The sequence below is a fragment of the Trichomonas vaginalis genome, chromosome III (assembly GCF_026262505.1).
Source record: "Trichomonas vaginalis G3 chromosome III, whole genome shotgun sequence".
In the NCBI taxonomy this organism is placed as follows: Eukaryota; Parabasalia; order Trichomonadida; family Trichomonadidae; genus Trichomonas; species Trichomonas vaginalis.
The window spans coordinates 5078496-5099980 of record NC_067205.1 but is presented as its reverse complement, the minus strand read 5'-3'; the positions used below and the strand labels follow the sequence as shown (position 1 = coordinate 5099980).

Genomic DNA, 21485 nt, shown 5'->3' with positions numbered 1-21485 from the left:
AATGATGTTAAACGTGAACAAATTAATTCGGGGCTCATGAATTTTAAACAAGGGGATAAAGTTTTGATTCATCTCGATTATGGAAAAACTGATAAATCAATGACAAAAAGAAGACGAAGATTTGACACAATAGCTGAATTTGTTAGATATATTAACGGTAATGTATTAGTTGAAGTTGACAATAAATTAATAGAAATTCCGATTTATTTTATTACTCCATTATATTTAAATAATATTTAATTTTTTTTATTTCGTAAGAAATGAGTGACAACGAAGCAGCCAAGAGTCCAGACGATGAATATAAAAAGAAACTAAACAGAATTAAATCAAAAATATGCTATTACAAAAAGAAGCCACAATGCAGTGGGGTTGAAAACGATAAAGAAATAATCGAAAAATTAGCTTACCGTTCAATCATTAAACTGAGTGAAGCAAAAATAAAAGAATTTAATAGAATAAATAAATTGATTGGAAGAGATGAATTTAATAAAGATGAATTTTTAAACTCAATCCAAATTTAATTTTTATTCCTCTTCGACAACATCTCTCTTTCCATCATTACTGCATAACCACATTTTCTCAATTTTAGTGGTTTGTTATTTTTAACATGTTCTTGCATCATTTTTATCATTTCCTCCCTTGTTATGATTCGTGGTAAATTTTGAGCTTGTGGGGTATTCATTTATGATAAAAATAAAAATTTAAATTATGCCGTTCTAAAGTTTGAGACAACATGACATTTTGACAACATCATGGGTTATTCAATAATTAATTATTTTTGAAGAACTGAAGGGGTCACCAGGTCACCAGGTCATTTAACTTCTCTGAAAAAATGAGACAACATGACATTTTGACAACATCATGGGTTATTCAATAATTAATTATTTTTGAAGAACTGAAGGGGTCACCAGGTCACCAGGTCATTTAACTTCTCTGAAAAAATGAGACAACATGACATTTTGACAACATCATGGGTTATTCAATAATTAATTATTTTTGAAGAACTGAAGGGGTCACCAGGTCACCAGGTCATTTAACTTCTCTGAAAAAATGAGACAACATGACATTTTGACAACATCATGGGTTATTCAATAATTAATTATTTTGAAGAACTGAAGGGGTCACCAGGTCACCAGGTCATTTAACTTCTCTGAAAAAATGAGACAACATGACATTTTGACAACATCATGGGTTATTCAATAATTAATTATTTTTGAAGAACTGAAGGGTCACCAGGTCACCAGGTCATTTAACTTCTCTGAAAAAATGAGACAACATGACATTTTGACAACATCATGGGTTATTCAATAATTAATTATTTTTGAAGAACTGAAGGGGTCACCAGGTCACCAGGTCACCAGGTCATTTAACTTCTCTGAAAAAATGAGACAACATGACATTTTGACAACACAGCGGGATTAATGCAAAAATAAATTCAAATCATACTTTATAAAGCTTCATTCACAGGTATTTCATCGTCAGTAAATGATTCCTCATTATCGTTTGGTTCAATTTGTTTATATAATCCTTTCATTTCTTCTTTCAAAACATAATACCATGTTTGTTTACCATCTATTTTTCTTTGTTTCCTTTCACATTTATCCTTAATGCTCATTTGAAAGTTTTTGTCTTTCATGTCTGATGGTTTGCAGAATAGAGCATTTTTACACGTCATACCTGCACATAATTCATCATAATGTGTATTTATCCATTCATCTAAAGGATTTGTTGATAACTCGATTAAATCTTGTTTGGCTTCAGTCATCGGAATGATTCGTACATTAAATGATGAAAGGTCATATTGCATAAAATATGTTAAAAGGTTATCATAAAATTCCTTTGTGCATGAATCCATTAAATTCTTGAAGTAATCAAATTGACTCTTGAATTTACCATTAACTCTTAAAACTACGTATCTTCTGTCTCCAACTTCAATTTTGACAGGGTAGACGTTGTTAGTTACGAAAATGAAGTTTGCAACATTCTGAGCAGTTCTTCTGGGTTGATTCTTTTCATTAATTCTAATCTCATTGTCCGTAATAATTGATTTCAAAGCGTTGAAGTTTGCGAGTCTGTCTTCACCTACATTCTTGAGTTCATTAAGTACAAGAAACATTTTATTCTCAACAACTGAATTAAAATTACCCGTTAGCTCACCTATTTCAGTAATGTTTTTACATGAATAACCAGCGAGAAGTTCAGAAATAATGTCTGTAAATCTGTTTTTACCTGTTCCCTGAAGTCCTTTCAAAATAATTGCTGTTTCATTCTTGATTCCAGGATGTTGAATCATTGATGCAATCCAGCTGAGAAGGTATTTATACACTTCATCATTATTATCACAAATGGCTTCTTTAATGAAATCCATAAACATCTCAATTTTTGAGTAATCAGGCTTTTCGAGAATGTTGTATTTATAACCCTGAAACGTTGAGAAAACATCTGGGGAATCAGATTTAAAGCAAACACCCTTAACAGTTAATGAGGATAATTGATTTAATAGTACGTCCCATGCTGTTATGGTTTTACCTTCTTCTTTAAATAATTTAATCATTTTAAGTGACTCTTTCATGTTTGATTGAAGAACGAATGATATTTGATTCATTTTGTCGTGTATGTTGTAATCTTTCTGAATGAAGTATTTGTTTCCACAATCTACAAAACGAATTACACGTGATAAATCCTCAATTACTTCAGAACTGTTTTTATACTGATGATTTTCAGCCTTGCGTCTAATATCTGTTATCAAAAACGAGTCATCAAGTTTGATATCAAATGTTATTTTTGGCTTACGTAATAAAGGTAAAACATATTCATCATAATATTCCTTTTGATAAAGTTTTAGAATCTTCACCAAAACAAATGGAGAAGTCATTAAATGTGCATATCTATCACGTGCTTTTTCAAAATTACTTTTAGCATTTTCTGTTAAACTGCAGAAGTTATAAACGTTATCGTATGCTTCATTAATTAAATGATCTGGTAACGAATTAATAGCTTGAAACAGTGTGAATAATGTTATTTCTTTTTCTAAATTCATGTTTCCACCATCATTATGTACTTCAAAATCACAGATGCCATCAACTATGCTTTGAGCTAGTTTATCGTCAATGTTTACATCTTTGTTTTCATTCATTATACTCTTTATTTCTTCGTTCTTCTGTTCAACTCTTACCTTAATATTCAAATCATTTAATATATCATTCACTGTTCTGGTTAATGTTGAATCATAACTTCCACGAATGAATGAGTATGTATTGATTGGTTCTGATGCATTCTTGCGAACTCTTGAATCAGCCATAACCACTAAAGAACGTTTTGAATCATCAATAGAAGTCATGATATCGATATCATAATCATTGCAGGAATAACATTTAATCATTCTGTTCGAAACTGCATAGAAGAAATTAGTGTTGCAATAAATGTGAAGACCTCCTGAAGCGGTTTTAACGATAACATCTTTATCCGAAAGTTTTGATAAAATGTCTTTTCTAACTGTTTCTTTAAGTTCATCATTGTACGATTTATTGATATCAACATCTATAATCGTTAAATTTGAAATTTTATTTACTAATAAAGCTGTACCAGTTTTCCTTCCTCTTCCTCCATCATGTTTGAGGTAGTTATGTAAATCAATCATGTTTTCACCAATTCTTTCGTTGAGGGTTTTAGTTTCTGCCACAACTAATTCCTCAACTAATGAATCAATAACTTTTTCATCAGAAACGATAAAGTTGCTGTTGTTGTTTGTTGCTGTCATTTTATATAGGAATAAAAAAATAAAAATAATTTTAAAACTAACTTTATTTTTGGACTGCATCAAATTTTCTGTGATGTTGTCAAAATGTCATGTTGTCTCATTTTTTCAGAGAAGTTAAATGACCTGGTGACCTGGTGACCCCTTCAGTTCTTCAAAAATAATTCATAACTGCCTTCCCCTGCTGTGTTGTCAAAATGTCATGTTGTCTCATTTTTTCAGAGAAGTTAAATGACCTGGTGACCTGGTGACCTGGTGACCCCTTCAGTTCTTCAAAAATAATTCATAACTGCCTTCCCCTGCTGTGTTGTCAAAATGTCATGTTGTCTCATTTTTTCAGAGAAGTTAAATGACCTGGTGACCTGGTGACCTGGTGACCCCTTCAGTTCTTCAAAAATAATTAATTATTGAATAACCTAAATCATTTACTCACAATATTTTTGTACAAAACGACCCCAAGCTTTTAACTTCTTTTCTGCAGCTTCTAATGCTATCTTAGCGAGTTCATATTCTCTAAATTCTCTCTTTAAATTTTCTCGTTCCCATTGGTCTAGTTCGTATGGAGAATCTCTATAACCATAACATATCTCACGTTCATGTTCTAATTGTTTTTCGCACATTTTTCCAACTTCTTCTTCAAACAAATGTTTAGCATTCTCTACTGTATCTTCGAGTTCTTCTTCATCTAATTTCTCATGAACTCTCTTGTCTATGGAGTCCATAATATCTTTGACATAAAATGCATACTTTACAGAGCACCATTCAGCAACAAAATGAACGAGGTCAGGATGTATGTAAATACCTTTGAATTCATTCATGACACCCTTTGTAAGCTCATAAAAAGCTTGTTTTGAGGTTGAGCCAAAAGTGGCTTGACCGTATTCGTTCATCCAAAACTCAAGAATTTCCTGCATTTTAGCACTATTGAGAAATCTGTTTAAATGGTTTAACCTTCCCGCTTCTCTTGCCATCTTTGTTGCATTAATGTAACCATCCTTGTCTCTACGTAAGACTTCAATACCATTATAAGTGCCTTTTGTGAATGTTTCGCCATTAGATTTGTTCGTGAATGTTTTTGCTTCGACTGACATTTCTGTTCTTACATACAAAATAAAAAAATAAAAATAATTTTAAAACTAACTTTATTTTTGGGTCATTTACACTCATTCCGATGAAGTCATGACAAATCATTTTCTGTGTTGTTGTCAAAATGTCATGTTGTCTCATTTTTTCAGAGAAGTTAAATGACCTGGTGACCTGGTGACCTGGTGACCCCTTCAGTTCTTCAAAAATAATTAATTATTGAATAACCTAAATCATTTACTCACAATATTTTTGTACAAAACGACCCCAAGCTTTTAACTTCTTTTCTGCAGTTCATCCATTACTTCATTACCTAATTAATTACAGACATAAAATATATTTAGTTCATTCGGTAAGCCTAAACCCTTTGGGTTAAGTGTGTTCATTGAACTCTATACCATGCGAATACAGTCATAAATGGCGGCATGTATTCTTTACTTTGTCCCGTTGTTTGTGTATATCCTGAAACGAAATGTGTATGGTTTCCTTCTCCCTGAGTGTCACTCCAGTAACAATTTATGGCAAACTTAACGTCGTCTTTAACATCATATCCTTTACCTTTTGTCATTCCTGACCAATCCCAATATCTATGCTTATGCCAACCTGCTTGAGATGTGCTTAAATCTATGTAGTGACTATGTGCAGGTAAATTTTCACCTGAAATCGTTTTACTTCCCCTGTTTCCTTTGAAGAGTTTGCACAATACAAAAACCTGTCAACTATTTGTTCCCATGCACCAACACCAAACATTACTTGAGGACCTCTTGCATCCATAGATGTATAAATAGAACCTACTGGGTTCATTAAATCAAACATATGAGATATTATAGGATTGTCTCTTTTGAACTTAAAATATAGTGTAACTATTTCAGGTTTCTTCTGGTTTGTGTCAGAATATTTTTTATAATATAATCTTATGTTTTCAGGGTAGGTAAAATCTTGACTATAATATTTATTTCTGTCATCTGTATAATAATATACTATTCTCGTTTTTTCTATTGCATTATATCTTTTATATCTATAATAATCTAAATATAATGTTAACTTTTGTTCATCTACATGTGGTGTTCTGACATCATCTCCATAGTCATAATAATATGGTGCTGGAGCTGGGTCAGGCAATGTCATATCTACCATTTCATAAACTCTTAAATATTTCTTTTGTTCGTCTCCATATAAGTTTAAGTAACAGTTGTTGTCTAATGGAACTTTAACTTGTGTGCCATCATTCTTTTTATAACTTACATACATTTCATTGTTATTTTTCGGAATGAGTTTATACCGTATACCATTTCTTAAGGAGTGTACAAACTCCCATCTAAAATATTTATTTTCTTCATTGACAGAAAAGTCGCCAACAATAGTTTCAATATTTTTTGTTCCTATCAAACTTTGGTATATTTCGTTAACATATTCCTTATCTGCTTTCTTCCCTAACTCATCATTAACATATGTTTTATCCGCTTTAAGGTCTAAACATCCTGAAACCCATCCTGTATCAGCTTTAGTTTTTAAAATCTTTGATGTCCATTCATGATACCATTTAACCATTTCTTTAATTTCATTATCTTTTTCATCCACATATGTTTTATCCGCTTTAAGGTCTAAACATCCTGAAACCCATCCTGTATCAGCTTTAGTTTTTAAAATCTTTGATGTCCATTCATGATACCATTCAACACTTTCTTTAATTTCATTATCTTTTTCGTTAACATATTCCTTATCCGCTTTCTTCTCTAACGCAGCAGCAACACATTCCTTATCTGCTTTCTTCATTATGTCATTTAGGAAACCTTTTATGAATTCCTCATTTAAATTAAATCTTCCAATCTTCAAAACTTTAGGAAATGCATTTAATGCGTAATATCTTTGTTCTTCTGGTGGAATTGATGTTATATCATCCGTTATTCCTTTAATTTTTGAATTCATAAATAAAATTTCTTTTATATTTGATATCACTGCACCACCTTTGCAAACGAATTCGAAATGTTCATTTTTCAATACTATCTCCAAATCTCCATATTTCAACCTTTGCGTTTGTTCTGCCGTCTTTGAATTATATGCATATATGGCGTATGTAATGGTCTGAGGGACCTGGGTGCTTTGTGCCTTAAGTTGTTGTGGTTGCTGTTGTTTAATCATTTATTATGATTTAAAAATAAATATTTAATCTGTTATCTCATCACCTATTTTCTCTATTTGAAATTGCCATAATATTTCATTCATGAATTCTAAATCACAATCAAATAGGTCAGTTACTCTAAATTTAATATTTGATAAATCTTTTGAATGAAGAATAAATGAATTCCCAGATAATTGAAACGGATATGATAAAGAAAATATGTTTAAGTTGATGGATAAAATGTTTTGTATTGATGGGTAAGAGTTAGGGTCTAATGTTTGATGTGAAAATCTCATTGGGGTATTAACTTTATCACATTTGATTAAAATGAAATTGGAACCAGTGTCAGAATACAAAACATCCCCAACATCTTTTTCAAAATTTAATATCCCCAACAATGAACGAAAATGAGGAGTACAAAAATTTAATTTTCAGCGGGAATTTAATAAGGTTATTTATTTCATCAAGTTCAAAAAGTTTATCAGGTTTTGATTTAAAATTTTCTTCATACCATACGATAAATGATTCATTTAAATAACTTAAAATCATGTTAATATCCCATTTCGTTATCACATTATTTATATACATATCATACGTTTTTTCATGGTCATCTTTAATAAATGATATATAATCTGAAGGGTCTAAAAGAATGGGATTAAATTTACCACTCACAGAAACGAGAGTAACATTATAAATTCCGCTAACTGTTAAATTTAATTCACAGTTATTATTCGAAATAATATTGATAATTGACATTTTTATTACGATTAAAAATATGGTAAAGCGTTATTTTCCAGTGATAAATAAAACTAGGATAAGATTACCTCAAGAATTCATAAATTCAACGAATAAGAAATTCATTCATGTTATAAATTTTAGTGTTTTCAGAAAATATGAGTCAATGTCATATTCATCATCGGGTTATATTTCACTTCATTCAAATTTAGTTCAATCAAACCCATATAATGACCATTTCATAAGATTTTCAGATGGTATTAAAAATGTAATTGATAGATTAAAATATGAACAGATTGACAATATCGAATTTTTGGAATTTTGGTTTAAATATCCTGATGGAAAAAAGATTGAAGTTAAAGATAAAGCTGATACTATAACAAAAACAATTACAATGACCGATCCAGATAGTGGGGAACAAAAAGAAATAAAACAAACGATAGAAACTGGTGAAAGGTCAATTATTATTGATTATGATTCAAAGGATTATTATTCAATAATGTTAATGCTTGAATATTAAATGGCCTTAACAAAGAATTTTTCAAGTGATATTTTATATTCATCAACTATTTTATATAAATATCATTATATGTTAAATGAAGTTCAGTTGTTGTTCCGTTCTTTGATATCTTAATTGTGCTAATATCCTTTATAGGATTTATTTTTGCAACTGTTCCGCAGCATGAAACCTCATCATCTATGAAAAATTGAATCTTAACGTCTGAATCTTGAACATCACAAAGAATGGCGATAATGTGAATTAATGATTCATAAGGTAAAATAATTAAACCAGATTGATCAATTAAATTTATTATTGAATCATAATTATTAATTATTATATCACGGTAAATTTTCATTAATTCAGAATTAATGTCTATTTTATATGGGTTATCAGGAGGTGGGGGGTATGTTGGATAAGTGGGAATTTCAACAGGTTCTTTACCAGGTTCAGATAAAATGATTGGGTCTCCATTCTCTTCATTCTTCGGTAAGTCACGAGTTAATAAATTTGGTTGAGTTGCACCATTATCATCATTCAGTGGTCTAGTTAATGAGTCCTCGTATTCTTCCGTGCATTCATTCACTCCATCTAAATCAGAAGCTTGAAGCATACGTGTAAAGAATATGTCGCCCACTGTGGTCATCGCTTGATCGGGGAAGTTTCTGGAATCTATAGTGACCTGAAGACCTCGAAGCATTGGATTTTCTAAAACCGTTCTTTGCATTGCATTCTTCGGAAATGTTAACACAACATCTGTAACATTATGAAGAGCGTATGAGAAATCTGAGCTGATACCTTCAGGAGTGATGCAACCTCCATTTAGTGAACGAACGTCAATATGTTGAGCTGGAATCATGAATGGATCTTCCTTACTGAATAAACGTGGTATTGCTTTAACTGATTCTTCAATTAAACCGTATCCTGGTGTAATGCATTTATCCTCTAAAACTTCCATCTTTGTGCATGAAATAATAACGTCATCAACTGTTGCGTCAGCAGATGTAGCAGCTAAGCTTGTAATTAATTTGGCAGGAAGTCCGATTTGTTGGAATTTGCGATCATATTTATAAACATGATTCATACTCTTTTCATAATTTTCATCAGTTATCTTTTCATAAACGTAATTTTGTAAATCAGCAACTCTTAACGGGTCAACCTGACAAAATACTAAAGTATCCCTGAAAACATAATATTTAAGAATGATATCACCAAATGATTTAGGATAATCATCGAACGCCTGAAATGCTAACAAATCATTTACCGGAATAATCATATCAAAAGTGATATCAACTTCTTCATTTGCTTTCTTGAAAACTTCTGAAGGGTCAATATATTTACCACATACTGAGTTATCATATTTTTGAACATTATTATATAACGAATGAACAAACTTTTTAACTTTCCTTTCTGATTTTGGTTTATATGTTGCAAATGCGAAAGATTCACGGGCGCATTCCATCTGAAGATAACCGGCATCACCTCTTTCAGTTTCTACTTCTAATTGTTTAAAGCTTTGATTTGATGATTTGTAACCAACGAATAAACGCATGCATTTAAAAGCGGCATCACATGTGAAAGCTTTATTTGAAACAAGAGTTGCTTTAACTTTGCGTTTAATATATGTGTCACCTAATTGGTTCACATCATGAGCTGGATTTGTAATTCTTAAATGAGTTTGTTTATCATCAAAATATGGAGTATCAGAGTCATAGCATGAACTTTCAAGTTCTCTATAATATCTTCTACCGTCATTCTTTGCGAATATTTCATTTATCTTTTCGAATGAATGAAACACATTTCCATTAATCGGTTTAGTGTTTGGCACCAAATAGTTAGTCGTCATTTATTATTAAATAAAAAATCAAAATTAAAAGATGAAAATGAATTTTTAATTTTAATGAAATAATCAACTATGGCTGCAGGTATATTTAAGAAACTGTGGGATAAAGTAAAAAGAGGAGCGCATAAAGTTTGGGAAACAATGAAGAAAGGAGCAAATTGGATATTTAAGAATAAAGAAGCAATTAGTGACAATGCTGAATCAATAACGCCAAAAGCTGCCCCAATAAGAGAAATATTAAATAAAGGAGAAAAAGTTTATCAAAGACTACAACCGATACTAAGATAAAAATAATATTTATTTATTTTTCCACTATTTACCTCCTATTTTATTAAGTATTCCTTCAGCAATTCCACCAATTGCGTTACCTGCTTGTGCTCCCATCGCTGGATTACCTGCTTTTGTACCTAATACTCCACCTATGATAGTTCCTGCCGTTTTCGCTACTGGTGCCAAAAAGTTTGCAACAGGTTTAATAACCTTTTTATAAACCCAACCCACAGCTTTCTTAATTCCATCCCATAATTTTTTAAAGAATCCTGCCGCCATTTCTGATTTAATATTAATTAAAAAATATATTTCATCACTTATATTCTAATTTTTATTTAATGATAAATGAAACCAATTTTAAAAATAAATGAAACAGAGGAGGAAGAAATAAATGAAAGTGGAAATGTTCAACAAAAAATAAACGTTGTTAAACCAATTACTGAAACAAAAATTTTTTCATCTGTTGAAGAATTTAATGACTATTATGCTAATAATAAAAAATTATTTGAAGAATTGACAACATGTAAATTGAATAAAATGTTTAAAGTTGATGGATTCAAAATTTCAAAAATAAAAGGGGTGATTAGTTTGAAATCTATTCCTCAATCAAGAATCACCTCATTAATGAAAATTGATGATTTAACAAAAAGAATAGAAATTATTGAAGAGCGAATAAATCAAATTATTGATTTCATAAATTCAAATAATCATTAGTTTCTTAAAGTTCAATGTTGAACTCGTCAAATTCTTTTATTTTTAAATTGAAGTTTAACCCATTCAGGATTTAAACAATGTTTAATTAATCGTGGAATATCTAACATCATCTATATATAGCTTCTTTCATTAAAGATAAAAAATAAATTCTTTTAAAATTAATGTTAATTTTTTTAATACGTTTAGTATGGGCTGAGTGTAAATGTCTTACGATTTGAAAATTTTTTAAATCTTGATTTATTCAAAAACGTAAGAATAAAAACTGTAAGAATCATACATTTTTTACTTCATATGTTAGAAAAAATGATACAAAATCGTTCAATATTGTATGAATTCTTACGTTTACAAAAAAAGTCACACAACCCTTCCACATATACTACTAATGATTAATCCACAAATATGGGGTCTTTCTAATTAGAACATAAGGTATTGAGGTGCAACCCCTTAACATTTATCAAAAGGCATTTCATTCCCACTTCAAATAGTTGAAAATTGCAAAAAACTTATGCTCTACGTCGCTCCTAAAACTAGCTGGATCTTATCAATATTCAATCAAATTATCCCTCAATATAGTAAGTTTAATCTAAGTTCACGAATGCAAGAATTGCCATTGTTTAAATTGATCTCCTATATCGTCAGGTAGTACATTAAATATCCCTTTTCCATATAGACTCAAAAGGGAAAAATATCCTTTATAAACGCTCAGTTCGTTTTGATTTCTTAATTGAAAAAACAAATTTTTATTCAAAAACAGGATCATCATAGACAATTTCCAATGGAGGCATATCTGGATCCAGATGAAGAATTTTTCTTTGCGTACCATCTGAATAATTGAAAGTTAGGAAATTGTCATATGGATATATAACAAAATCATCATGCATTCTGAAGCATTTTGCAAATGTTTTGATCTCTTCAATTACTTCTTCTTCTGCGCCTACAAGTTTCGCATATCTGTATATGACTCCACCTACAAGAAATGCAGTGCAATTGAGGATGCTACACCAAACCGTATAATGACCAGCATTCAAAGTATCAACGACGTCTTTGATTGCATACTTTCCCAAAAGCCTAATTTCATCATCATTCAGCTTAACAAATTTGTTAAGATATAGAAGATTTTTGTACATAAACAAGTTGCAGCCTTTGAGCATAAACGGACCATTGGGATGCTGTGCTGTTCCGATATTATCGGGATATTGAGATCGAAGAAATCGAAACAGTTTGCAATTTGGGCTAAATTTAATGGAGTTTTTGGTTCTTCCAAGAAATAGTTCTGTTACTGGTTCTGCCCATTTTGGAAACTTAGTTGGATATGAATACTTTTGCTTAACTTCGTGATTTACTGGCTCATCTACATTACCTTTGTAATTCTTTGATTGAGGAAGGATGCAATTGAATATTGCTTTAATCAAATCAATAATTAATGTGATCACGTATAGTTGTTGCATGAAATTTTCATGTCAAAACCGATAGGATGATTGCGCACTGAAATTTGCATATCATTTTATTTTAATTGATCTCACTACAATGAAGTGTTTTTCAATGTTTCGAAAAATTTTCATCAAAATCTTATCAAAAACTAGATTGAATTAAAAATGAGCATTTCCGATCAACTAAACCCGTGACATACTTTCCAATTATTTTCCCAACCAGAATTCGATTTTTATGATATTTTGTTTCATTTTTGTTTTCTTTGAGATATGAGATTTAGTAAATATAGAATTAGAACTAACCACTGTTAATAATATTATACTTTTGAATTCAAAATCTCAACTTTGTGAAGCACATCAGAATTCATTTTTCTACATGGGAAACTCTTTAAGTGTCCACCCAAGATATTTCTATAAAGTTGTTGAAATAGCAAAGAAGAAAGGAGTCATAATCACTCTCGAAGGAAACCAACAGTACTTAATTAAACTATTGAATTCGATTCAGTTCAATGCAGTTTATTTCTGATTAGAAAGAATGCATCACTATTTCTTATCAAGGCTATTCACTCAATTAAATATTTGACTTTCAGAAAATTTGCCAATTCGAAATCCTTTTTAAACTGCAGTGAAATTATCAAATTCATCAAACAAATATAATACATGTGCATGGAGTTAAAGTAGAGCATCAGAATTTTTAAAAATTCAGATCAACCAAAATTTCATTTGCTAATAAAACCATCTTTTCATGCTATTTTAAAAGTACGACTTGAACAATGTTTTATTCAGATCACAGCATACAATTGATAAATTGCCCTTCCAAAGAGGGGTAAAATTTTATAATTTCAAGATGAGAAGCTTATCTAATGGTAAAATCACACTTCCTGAGTTCAAAGATTTATGTGACACAATAGAAGAGATGTGGGAAATCACAGATAGCAATATAAAACAACTTGTCACTAAAATTAATAAAATAGTCGATTCAGGTCACCTGGCAGACACTGCAGTCCTTGATATTGCAGATTACATTGCACTCAAACGTCCAAAGAAACTCAAATCAATCTATAATTTCTGTCTCGAATTCTCAGAAAACAGAGATTTCGTTGAATCAAAGTATAAATGCAAGCATAGCGCACAATTACAGGCTCTCTTATGCATGGCAGAAATAATTAATGGAAAATATAACCAAATTTACTCTGAAATGGAAGAAGAACAAATCTTCCAAATTTACGAAGAGGATTCAATACAATACATCATTCTTTGGGACAAAGTTGACCTTATCCAACAAATTTGCGAAACATCTGACTTCGATTTTGATCAGATCATCGATAATATCAGAGTTATTGATGTGGCAGCCCAATTTGGAGCATTGAATTGTTTCAAGTTCTTACACGATAACAACGCTATTGTTACACACAGAACGCTCCAATACGCTTACGAAGGCGGCCGTCAAGAAATTATTGACATTTTGGAAGAGATGTTTGAAGTGAACGACGATTGCTTTATCAACGCTATTGAATCTCATTTCTATTCCGGTATCGAAAAACTCCAAAAGAACAAAAATTTACGATTTGCTTGGCCAAACTGCTTCCAGTCTTACAATTTCAAGTTTATTTACGACCAAGTCTTCAATGGAGACGTTAACATGCGCGACATGAACTCCAGAACCCCTCTTATGGTTGCATGTGATCTTGGATTAGAAATGATCATCTCTCTTTTAGTTGAGAACAAAGCAGACGTCAATCTCAAAGACCCTGAGAACAGAACAGCCCTTTTCGGTGCATGTATCCACGACAGATCTTATCTAAGCATCGTAAAAATCCTTGTTGAGAACAAAGCAGAGCTAAACATCCAAGATAACGATGGATATTCACCATTGATCGTTTCTTGCATCACAGGTAATAGAGTTATCTCTAAATATTTGATAGATTCAAAAGTTAATCTTAATTTCCAAGATAAAGCCGGGAAAACCGCTTTAATGCATGCAATTCGTGATTGCCCTGAAGTAGCAACAGCTATAATCGATGCAGGAGCTGACATTTCCCTTAAAGATAACAAAGGGCACTCAGCATTGTACCACGCGTGCAAAGCCAACGACCAAACACTCGTTAAAGAGTTAATTGAAGTCAAGGCCAACGTAAACGATACAAATAATAAAGGAGTTCCGATAATTCACTCAATTGTCGAAGATGGACTTACAAGTATCGCTTTCTACTTATTGGAAAGCGGTGGAGACTTCAACGCCACGGATCCAGAAGGAAACACTCTTTTGATGGTTTCTTGTCGCGAAAATAATGAAGATCTTGTTCATTACATTTTGGACGAGAATGCCGACATCAACATCGTCAACAAAGAGAAGAAGTCAGCTCTGATGATCGCTTGCCTCTACAACAGCTTCGAAATCGTGAAGATTCTTATTGAAAACAAAGCTGACGTAAATCTCAAGGATGAGGAAGGAAAAACAGCACTAAACTACGCTTGTGAGGGTAATGGTGCCGATTCCATCAAAGTTCTCGTGGAAAACGGAAAAGCAGATATCGAAGTCAGAGATGCGAAAGGATGGACACCAATCATGTACACTGCTAGCTATGATAACGTAGTTGTCGTCAAGCAGCTTATTTCCTTGAAAGCAAACATCAACGCCGTGAATGAAGAAGGATTAACTCCTATGATGATCGCAGCTCAAAATAACGCTTCAAGTGTTGTCGAACTGTTGCTCCAGAGTGGCGCAGACAGCAAAATTGTGGATAAAAGCGGAAGAACAGCTTTGCAACACGCAATTGATAACCAGTGCTCAAATGTCGTTATGGTTCTTCAGAGTACAGAGGAATAATACAATTAGATATCAAAGATAATTATTTATTACGGAAAAAATGCGATTATTATTTTTATATACTTTTTTTTAAACATAAAGATCTTTCCTTTATACTTCGAATTTTTTGACTTTTTTCCCAAACTAATTTTCTCTCCATAATTGCTGTTTTACACAGAGAAATGAAAAATTATTTTTAAAATATAGAGAAACCTCAATAATACTTCAAGCCATTGACTTGTTGGAACAAATTAAGATAGTGAACTAGTGATTGGTATTTTACTTTATTCATCAAAATCAGAAATCGCTTTTGGAAAACTTCGTATATAAAAGCAATATTTAAACTTACTTTCTATCATAATCATTGCATTAGATATCTACAAAACAGTAAACAACAAATTTCATCTTTTATCTAATGTTAAATCCAAATTATCGAATGATAAACTTAATAAGGTGGTTATTTGGAACAATTTAGCATTAAGAGAACTGCGAAATTGCTAGGTTTGACTATAAAATCCGTTACAGGTTTTGATTTGGTTGTTACAATCAAATGTATTATGATATATTAATATAATGATGCAATTGATTTCATTTTATGGATGTCAAAACTTTCTCGTTTTTTTCAAAATTTCTATGCAAAGAGTTTCAAGTTCAAGCGCTGTTTATAAAGAAGCAACAACCGGCTCAAAATTGTCACGTGGCAAATCTCTTGATCCTGAATCTATCCAAATGCTTGAACAAGAAGCATTTTTAGTAATTGCAGCAAATAATAAAAAAGCAAAGTCAGCAGATAATTCTTCGTTTGATTCTGGCAATAACTCTAGTTTTTCAATGAAAAATTACCAAAGTGCTGAAGAATTAAAGGCAAAAAAGCAAAAATCTTCGTCATCCTCATGTTGTCGAGCACAACCTGTTGTGCCAAGACGCGAGACTGCTCAGTCAGCTTACTCAGTATGTTTTCGATTTGCCATATTGAAAAATATGGCAAATAATTTTTATAAATTTTACTAACACACAGTTAGAACATAATTGTAAAGAATTACTTCCACCACCAAAAGATCCTTCAAAAATATCGCTTATTCTCGATTTAGATGAAACCTTAATTCATTCATCATTTGTTCCTATACAAAATGCTAATTTTACTTTCTTATTGAATGCAGTACCAGCTCCAATTCCTGTTAGCGTGCTTATTAGGCCTCATGCTGAAGAATTTATAACTTCATTAGGAGAAAAATTCGAACTAATCGTTTTTACAGCATCAAACAAAGATTATGCTGATTACTGCATTGAACAAATCGATCCAAAACACCTTGTCAAGTATAAACTATATAGAGAATCTTGTTCTGATTTAAATGGAGCTACAGTCAAAGATTTAGGTCTTCTTAATCGAAATCTCAAGAAATTAATTATAATAGACAACTCTCCGATGTCGTATCTTCTACATCCATACAATGCAATCCCAATAACTACTTGGATGGATGATCCTAAAGATACAGAGCTGATGCAGATAGCAACAGAACTACTTCAGCATACTGATGCCGATGATGTTTACACTTTCTTAGTTTAAAAGGATTCTTAATTTTTTTTATTTGTTGTTTATTTTTTTATCGTATTGGAATAAATTTTCTATGTGTTTGTTATTAATATAGAAATGAAACTATTGGAAAGTATCTTTATGAGATTTCTTTTCCTTTTACACTTTAAATATCGTTCTTTAATTAAGATGTTTAGCTAGAGTATGCATCTAATATTCCATCATATAACATTCGTCTATTCTGAAATTTAAAGGTTACATTGTCCAGTCTTTTGTCATTAGATGCGTATAGTTCAATATTATTAATTGCTGATAGTAAGATTTTCGATATAAAAATAGCATGATTTTTTTTATTACAAATAAAAGAATTAAATAGATAGATTAGCGAGGCCAAAGTTAACATTCTCGATTGCATTTTCACGTTGAGCAGTAGAGAACATCGAAGTCAGCATTCCAGGAACATGTCTCTTTTCTTCTTCCTTTGATTTCCTCATTTGATCAGCCACATTCTTTCTGAAAAGGACATCATTTTCACTGAGTTTTTCTAACGAAATCATCAAATCTCTCAGACCAGTGTGGAACTCTTCTTTCACAGCAACTTTCGAAATCAGATTTTGAACAACATCATTCAGTGCTTGTGGATTTTGTTCAGGGAACAGTTCATGGAGGCATTGAGTAATCACTTGTGAGTTTCTCATCAAAACAGGAATAGAGAAATAAGCTTTTATCACCGCTCCAATTTCATCAAACATAAATTTATGGATCATGTCTGACAAAAGCTTGGATAAGTGAACTAATGCAACTTGGCATATCCATGCAAGATAATTATTCTTTTCTTCTGGCTTGAAAACTGATATAGTTTTCTGATCTATGAAATCTGAATAAAGTTTAACGGCATCAACAGCAATATCATGGTAAGGGGAGTTTGCAAGATGGAAAGTAGCATTAACAATCACATCTTTTTGATCGGAATCAAGCTGGTAAATGTAATTAATATTTCCGTAAATTAAACCACGGATATATTTGATCAGAGGCTTCCTAAACGCCAAGAAATCCTGCTGGTTCTCTTGTATCATCAAGTATGTAGGATAAAATATGTTGGCAGTCAAATTATCTAATTGTTCGAAAGAAAAAGAGACTCCTCCGGCAGCGACAAGTACTCCAAACATGAGAGGAATATCACAAACCCTCTGTTGTGGCGTTGATTCATTATAAGTCGTTGCAAAATTCACAGCACAATAAGCAGCGAAAGAAGTACTGAGTTCTGATCCTTTCTCTATTGATATAGCAAAAGATTCGATCGCGTTGATGCAACTTTGCATGATAGTTTTCATCCAAGGGAACATTCCGTCGTTTTCAATATTAAATCTGAGGAAAGTATCATAAACAGAGATAACTGACTCGTAGATCTCTTCAATTGCAGGCTGAGAAATAGGTCCAGCACCTCCAAATAGCGATGAGAAGCACTTCAACAGGAAAATAATATAATTTGCTTGGTCAAGCTGAACAGAACTGAGATCTGTGATACTCTGGTTCCACTGTTGAATCAATGGGGTGTAAAGCATCGCAAGAAGTGTTTGTCTTGTCTCAATAATGTAAACATTTTTAATAATTTTCGCAAGACACTCAAAGAAAGGTACAATTGCGAATCTTTCCAAGTTCGGAATCATTGAATCAATATTCTGAAGTATTTGTTCGATGTAAACGCTTCCTTCTCTTGGATCAATAAATTTTTTCATACATTCTTGAGAAAGAGACCTAAAACAGAAGACGCCCATAGCTATGACTTCAAGGTCGAAATCTTGGGACATCATATCAATCACAAACTTTGTTATTTGTTCAAAAAGTTCGTAATTTTTCGAAAGAACTCTTGTACTCTTTGAAATCATGTACATGTATTCATTCGCGAATGCGGCTTTGATTTCATCACTCGCTTCTCCGTAAAAATACCAAAACATCGTTGTAAAAACGTCTTTTGTGAATCCTTCATCGCTATCCTCAGGTAATGCGTTTGCTATGGCCGCCATGATCCAGCACAAGCGTTGGAATGCTGTAATATCCATAGTTCCGCTAAAAGTATTCTGGAATAATTCATTAATTTTGTCGAAAACGACTTGTGGATCAAGATTGATAAGATAAATGAGGCATTGGCGTTGAGCAGCATAAGCACTATCAGAATCTTCAAGGTCTTTGACCATTACTTTGTTAAATGTGTCTTCTCCGTAAAATATCTCATAAGGTTTGACTATTTTAAGAAGAATCAGGGGTATCAAATCAACACAGTTCTGATAAAGTCCGAATTTTGATACGCTCTGATGCTGTTTCTCTTTGTAAAGTTCCAAAAGAATATTTGACCAAAATTCAAAGCCATACTTCTGAACTTGAGGGTCGTCATGAACATCAATCATCTGGATAATCCATAAAAGCACAGTTTGAAGGGAATTCGTGTCTTCAGTCTCGATTTGAATTCTGAATTTCGTCATCATTGCGTCAAAACAGTTAATTATCTTCTGTATCACATCTAATCCGAACTGGGTCCAATCTATATAAGCGCTATTGTTTGGAGATCCATAAATTAAAGCTTCTATTATTTTAACAAAAATTTTTGCACTAACTGTATCACGATACATTGGAATTCTATAGGCGGAGTTTGTAATCGACGTAAATATTGAAAGTAAATACATTAAATTTGAATTAAATGTTATTAGACCTTCGACGCACATATTGAATATAGGCGAATCTAGAAGTTGTAAAGGATCAACTAATGGCATGATTGCATCTAAAAATTTAAAAGTTGACTCGATATATTTTGGTTCTGTTTCTGTATTGATCGTAGTAAGTGTAGGAGCAATTTGCATAAATGCTTTTGGTATACCATTTGAAATATTTGTAATTTTAGCAGAAGATATGTTTGATAATGCCATTTTAGAAACATCTTCAATTACATTACGGAAAATTGAAAGGTAGTTATCGAACAATGGTACATTTTCATTTTGTATTTCGAGAATTTGATCAATGAAGTCAGGCCAGCCAATTGGCCAATCTTCTTCAAGAATTGAAATCAAAACGCTATTTGCTATATTTAACAATGACTGAGAGTTGGTGCCATCCATGAAATATTGACCAATTTTAGTAATTATAAACTGTTTATATGGAATTCTATCTACATCTTCTAAAAAATCCCAATTTTTCGTTATGTTTTGCTTTAGTGCTGCAAATGCAGCAAATTTTGCATGGCTAGAGCATTGACTTTCAATCAAAGGAATCAGAAAATTCATAATATCATTTCTCTCAGAGAAAGCATTTATTGCATTGAGAGCATCCTGATTTGGAGGAGTACCAAAAGCAAGATTTGCAACTTGATCGAATGTTTCGATCGAAATTTCTGTTCCTTCGATTCCAAGTTCTTCCATTTCTTTATTTTGACTAAAATTAAGGATTAGATGTTATTATCAAATTAAAATATTTAAAAGCTTCAAATAAATTCAATTAAACATGAAGATCTTTTAAATCAAATAATTAATCAATAATTTGAAATAAAAAATAGAAGTTGACATGTTTATGGTTGTGGTGTTTGGCCTGTGATATCAGCATCGGCAGCAACCTTCTTGTTAATGTAGCAGCAAGCGTACATGCAGGAAATAACAATAAGAGCCAATTCGAAGACAATGATAACAATAGCGGCAGCAGCCAGGCCATACATATTCTTCTTAACTTTGCCCTTGATAGCATCGTAGCAGCCTGTTGTACTGGCTTTAGCAACATCTGTTTCTTTGTTGTATGGAGATGATGTGTCTGCAAGGCATCTAACTGTTTCGCTTACAGTTGGCTGGTTGAATGAGCAGCACTCGAGGAGAATTTCAATATTTCTTGTAACGTTCTCCATACCTTTATCAGTAACACCCTTGTTCCACTTTGTTTCAGCAAAGTCCATGACGACATTTGTGAGTAAAAACATACAGATGAGAATGATGATTTCGACAATGAGAACAAGGAAAAGACAAACAACGTAGAAAATTGCCCAGCAGCGGTTCTCGCAGCAAATAAGGAAGACACCAATAATGCAAACTGCAGCACAGACAGCAAGAATGGCAAAGAATGGATAAAGGGCGGTGGAATCTTTGAACAATTTATAGTATTCGGTTGTTCCGCTTGTCTTACCAATACGTGTGTAGACGACTGCGCATGCTATGACAGCAGCAATAACGATTAAGATGTTGATAATGATGATTACCCACCTCAAGCACTTTCCGTTAAGCGCCATAAAAATGAAATAAAACCCCCATGACAAAATTTAAAAACGTACTCTTTTTATATCAACAAAACTAGATTTATTTATTTATTCATTATATTAATAATTATGGCAAAATCATAAAATAAGAACCAAACTTTTCAAATCAAATTTTTAATAATTATAATATAAATCGATAATCATACAACTTTATTTTGCAAGAATATCGTTAATTTCTTTCAATTTGCAACGGAATTGAGAGCACAGTCAATTTTTAACCTTGAAAGGGTTTGAGACTAATAATTAGAGTGCATCATGCTCACTTGAAATAAAGAAAATCAGACTTTGAAAAGATTTGAGAGAGCAATTGGAATGGCCCTAACGGTGAAAAAGAATTCAATTTTATGAATGAACCTAAATTTGGCAAACCCAAATTTTAGCTAAAAGTGACAGGGAGA

The 21485-nt window shown here is 32.0% G+C and overlaps 11 protein-coding genes and 2 pseudogenes across 13 annotated transcripts, besides 2 other annotated features; 3 read left to right on the top strand and 10 right to left on the bottom strand.

Moving 5' to 3' along the window:
- Positions 1-5691: part of a mobile genetic element that runs on past the window's edge.
- Positions 1448-1855, bottom strand: TVAGG3_0644670 (uncharacterized protein; the record flags this gene model as incomplete). Its single annotated transcript, XM_051241395.1, has 1 exon — positions 1448-1855. The coding sequence occupies one exon, from the start codon at positions 1853-1855 to the stop codon at positions 1448-1450; it is 408 nt and encodes a 135-aa protein (XP_051087982.1).
- TVAGG3_0644660 (Prim-pol domain family) lies at positions 2199-3760 on the bottom strand (the record flags this gene model as incomplete). Its single annotated transcript, XM_051241394.1, has 1 exon — positions 2199-3760. A coding segment is annotated over one exon (1562 nt), but the record flags the coding sequence as incomplete, so codon positions are not given.
- Positions 4183-4848, bottom strand: TVAGG3_0644650 (uncharacterized protein; the record flags this gene model as incomplete). Its single annotated transcript, XM_051241393.1, has 1 exon — positions 4183-4848. The coding sequence occupies one exon, from the start codon at positions 4846-4848 to the stop codon at positions 4183-4185; it is 666 nt and encodes a 221-aa protein (XP_051087980.1).
- On the bottom strand, positions 5223-5614 carry TVAGG3_0644640 (annotated as a pseudogene). The gene has a single exon. A coding segment is annotated over exon 1 (392 nt).
- A 236-nt stretch (positions 5692-5927) lies between the features above and the next one.
- TVAGG3_0644620 (phage tail repeat-like family) lies at positions 5928-6769 on the bottom strand (the record flags this gene model as incomplete). Its single annotated transcript, XM_051241392.1, has 1 exon — positions 5928-6769. A coding segment is annotated over one exon (842 nt), but the record flags the coding sequence as incomplete, so codon positions are not given.
- Positions 6770-8213: 1444 nt separating this feature from the next.
- TVAGG3_0644610 lies at positions 8214-10042 on the bottom strand (annotated as a pseudogene). Its single transcript has one exon. A coding segment is annotated over exon 1 (1829 nt).
- A 69-nt stretch (positions 10043-10111) lies between these two features.
- TVAGG3_0644600 (uncharacterized protein) lies at positions 10112-10327 on the top strand (the record flags this gene model as incomplete). The annotated part of the gene is made up of 1 exon (XM_001326854.1): positions 10112-10327. One exon carries the CDS (start codon positions 10112-10114, stop codon positions 10325-10327), a length of 216 nt encoding a protein of 71 aa, XP_001326889.1.
- Positions 10328-10351: 24 nt separating this feature from the next.
- Positions 10352-10588, bottom strand: TVAGG3_0644590 (N-acetylmuramoyl-l-alanine amidase family; the record flags this gene model as incomplete). The annotated part of the gene is made up of 1 exon (XM_001326853.1): positions 10352-10588. One exon carries the CDS (start codon positions 10586-10588, stop codon positions 10352-10354), a length of 237 nt encoding a protein of 78 aa, XP_001326888.1.
- Positions 10589-11763: 1175 nt separating this feature from the next.
- On the bottom strand, positions 11764-12471 carry TVAGG3_0644580 (uncharacterized protein; the record flags this gene model as incomplete). The annotated part of the gene is made up of 1 exon (XM_001326852.1): positions 11764-12471. The coding sequence occupies one exon, from the start codon at positions 12469-12471 to the stop codon at positions 11764-11766; it is 708 nt and encodes a 235-aa protein (XP_001326887.1).
- Positions 12472-13298: 827 nt separating this feature from the next.
- TVAGG3_0644570 (protein ubiquitination) lies at positions 13299-15375 on the top strand (the record flags this gene model as incomplete). The annotated part of the gene is made up of 1 exon (XM_001326851.1): positions 13301-15283. One exon carries the CDS (start codon positions 13301-13303, stop codon positions 15281-15283), a length of 1983 nt encoding a protein of 660 aa, XP_001326886.1.
- A 520-nt stretch (positions 15376-15895) lies between these two features.
- TVAGG3_0644560 (phosphoprotein phosphatase protein) lies at positions 15896-16829 on the top strand (the record flags this gene model as incomplete). The annotated part of the gene is made up of 2 exons (XM_001326850.1): positions 15896-16213; positions 16281-16829. The coding sequence occupies 2 exons, from the start codon at positions 15896-15898 to the stop codon at positions 16827-16829; spliced, it is 867 nt and encodes a 288-aa protein (XP_001326885.1).
- Positions 16830-17104: 275 nt separating this feature from the next.
- TVAGG3_0644540 (nuclear export signal receptor protein) lies at positions 17105-20209 on the bottom strand (the record flags this gene model as incomplete). Its single annotated transcript, XM_001326849.1, has 1 exon — positions 17165-20209. One exon carries the CDS (start codon positions 20207-20209, stop codon positions 17165-17167), a length of 3045 nt encoding a protein of 1014 aa, XP_001326884.1.
- Positions 20210-20259: 50 nt separating this feature from the next.
- On the bottom strand, positions 20260-21075 carry TVAGG3_0644550 (tetraspanin family; the record flags this gene model as incomplete). The annotated part of the gene is made up of 1 exon (XM_001326848.2): positions 20356-21060. One exon carries the CDS (start codon positions 21058-21060, stop codon positions 20356-20358), a length of 705 nt encoding a protein of 234 aa, XP_001326883.1.
- A 374-nt stretch (positions 21076-21449) lies between these two features.
- Positions 21450-21485: part of a mobile genetic element that runs on past the window's edge.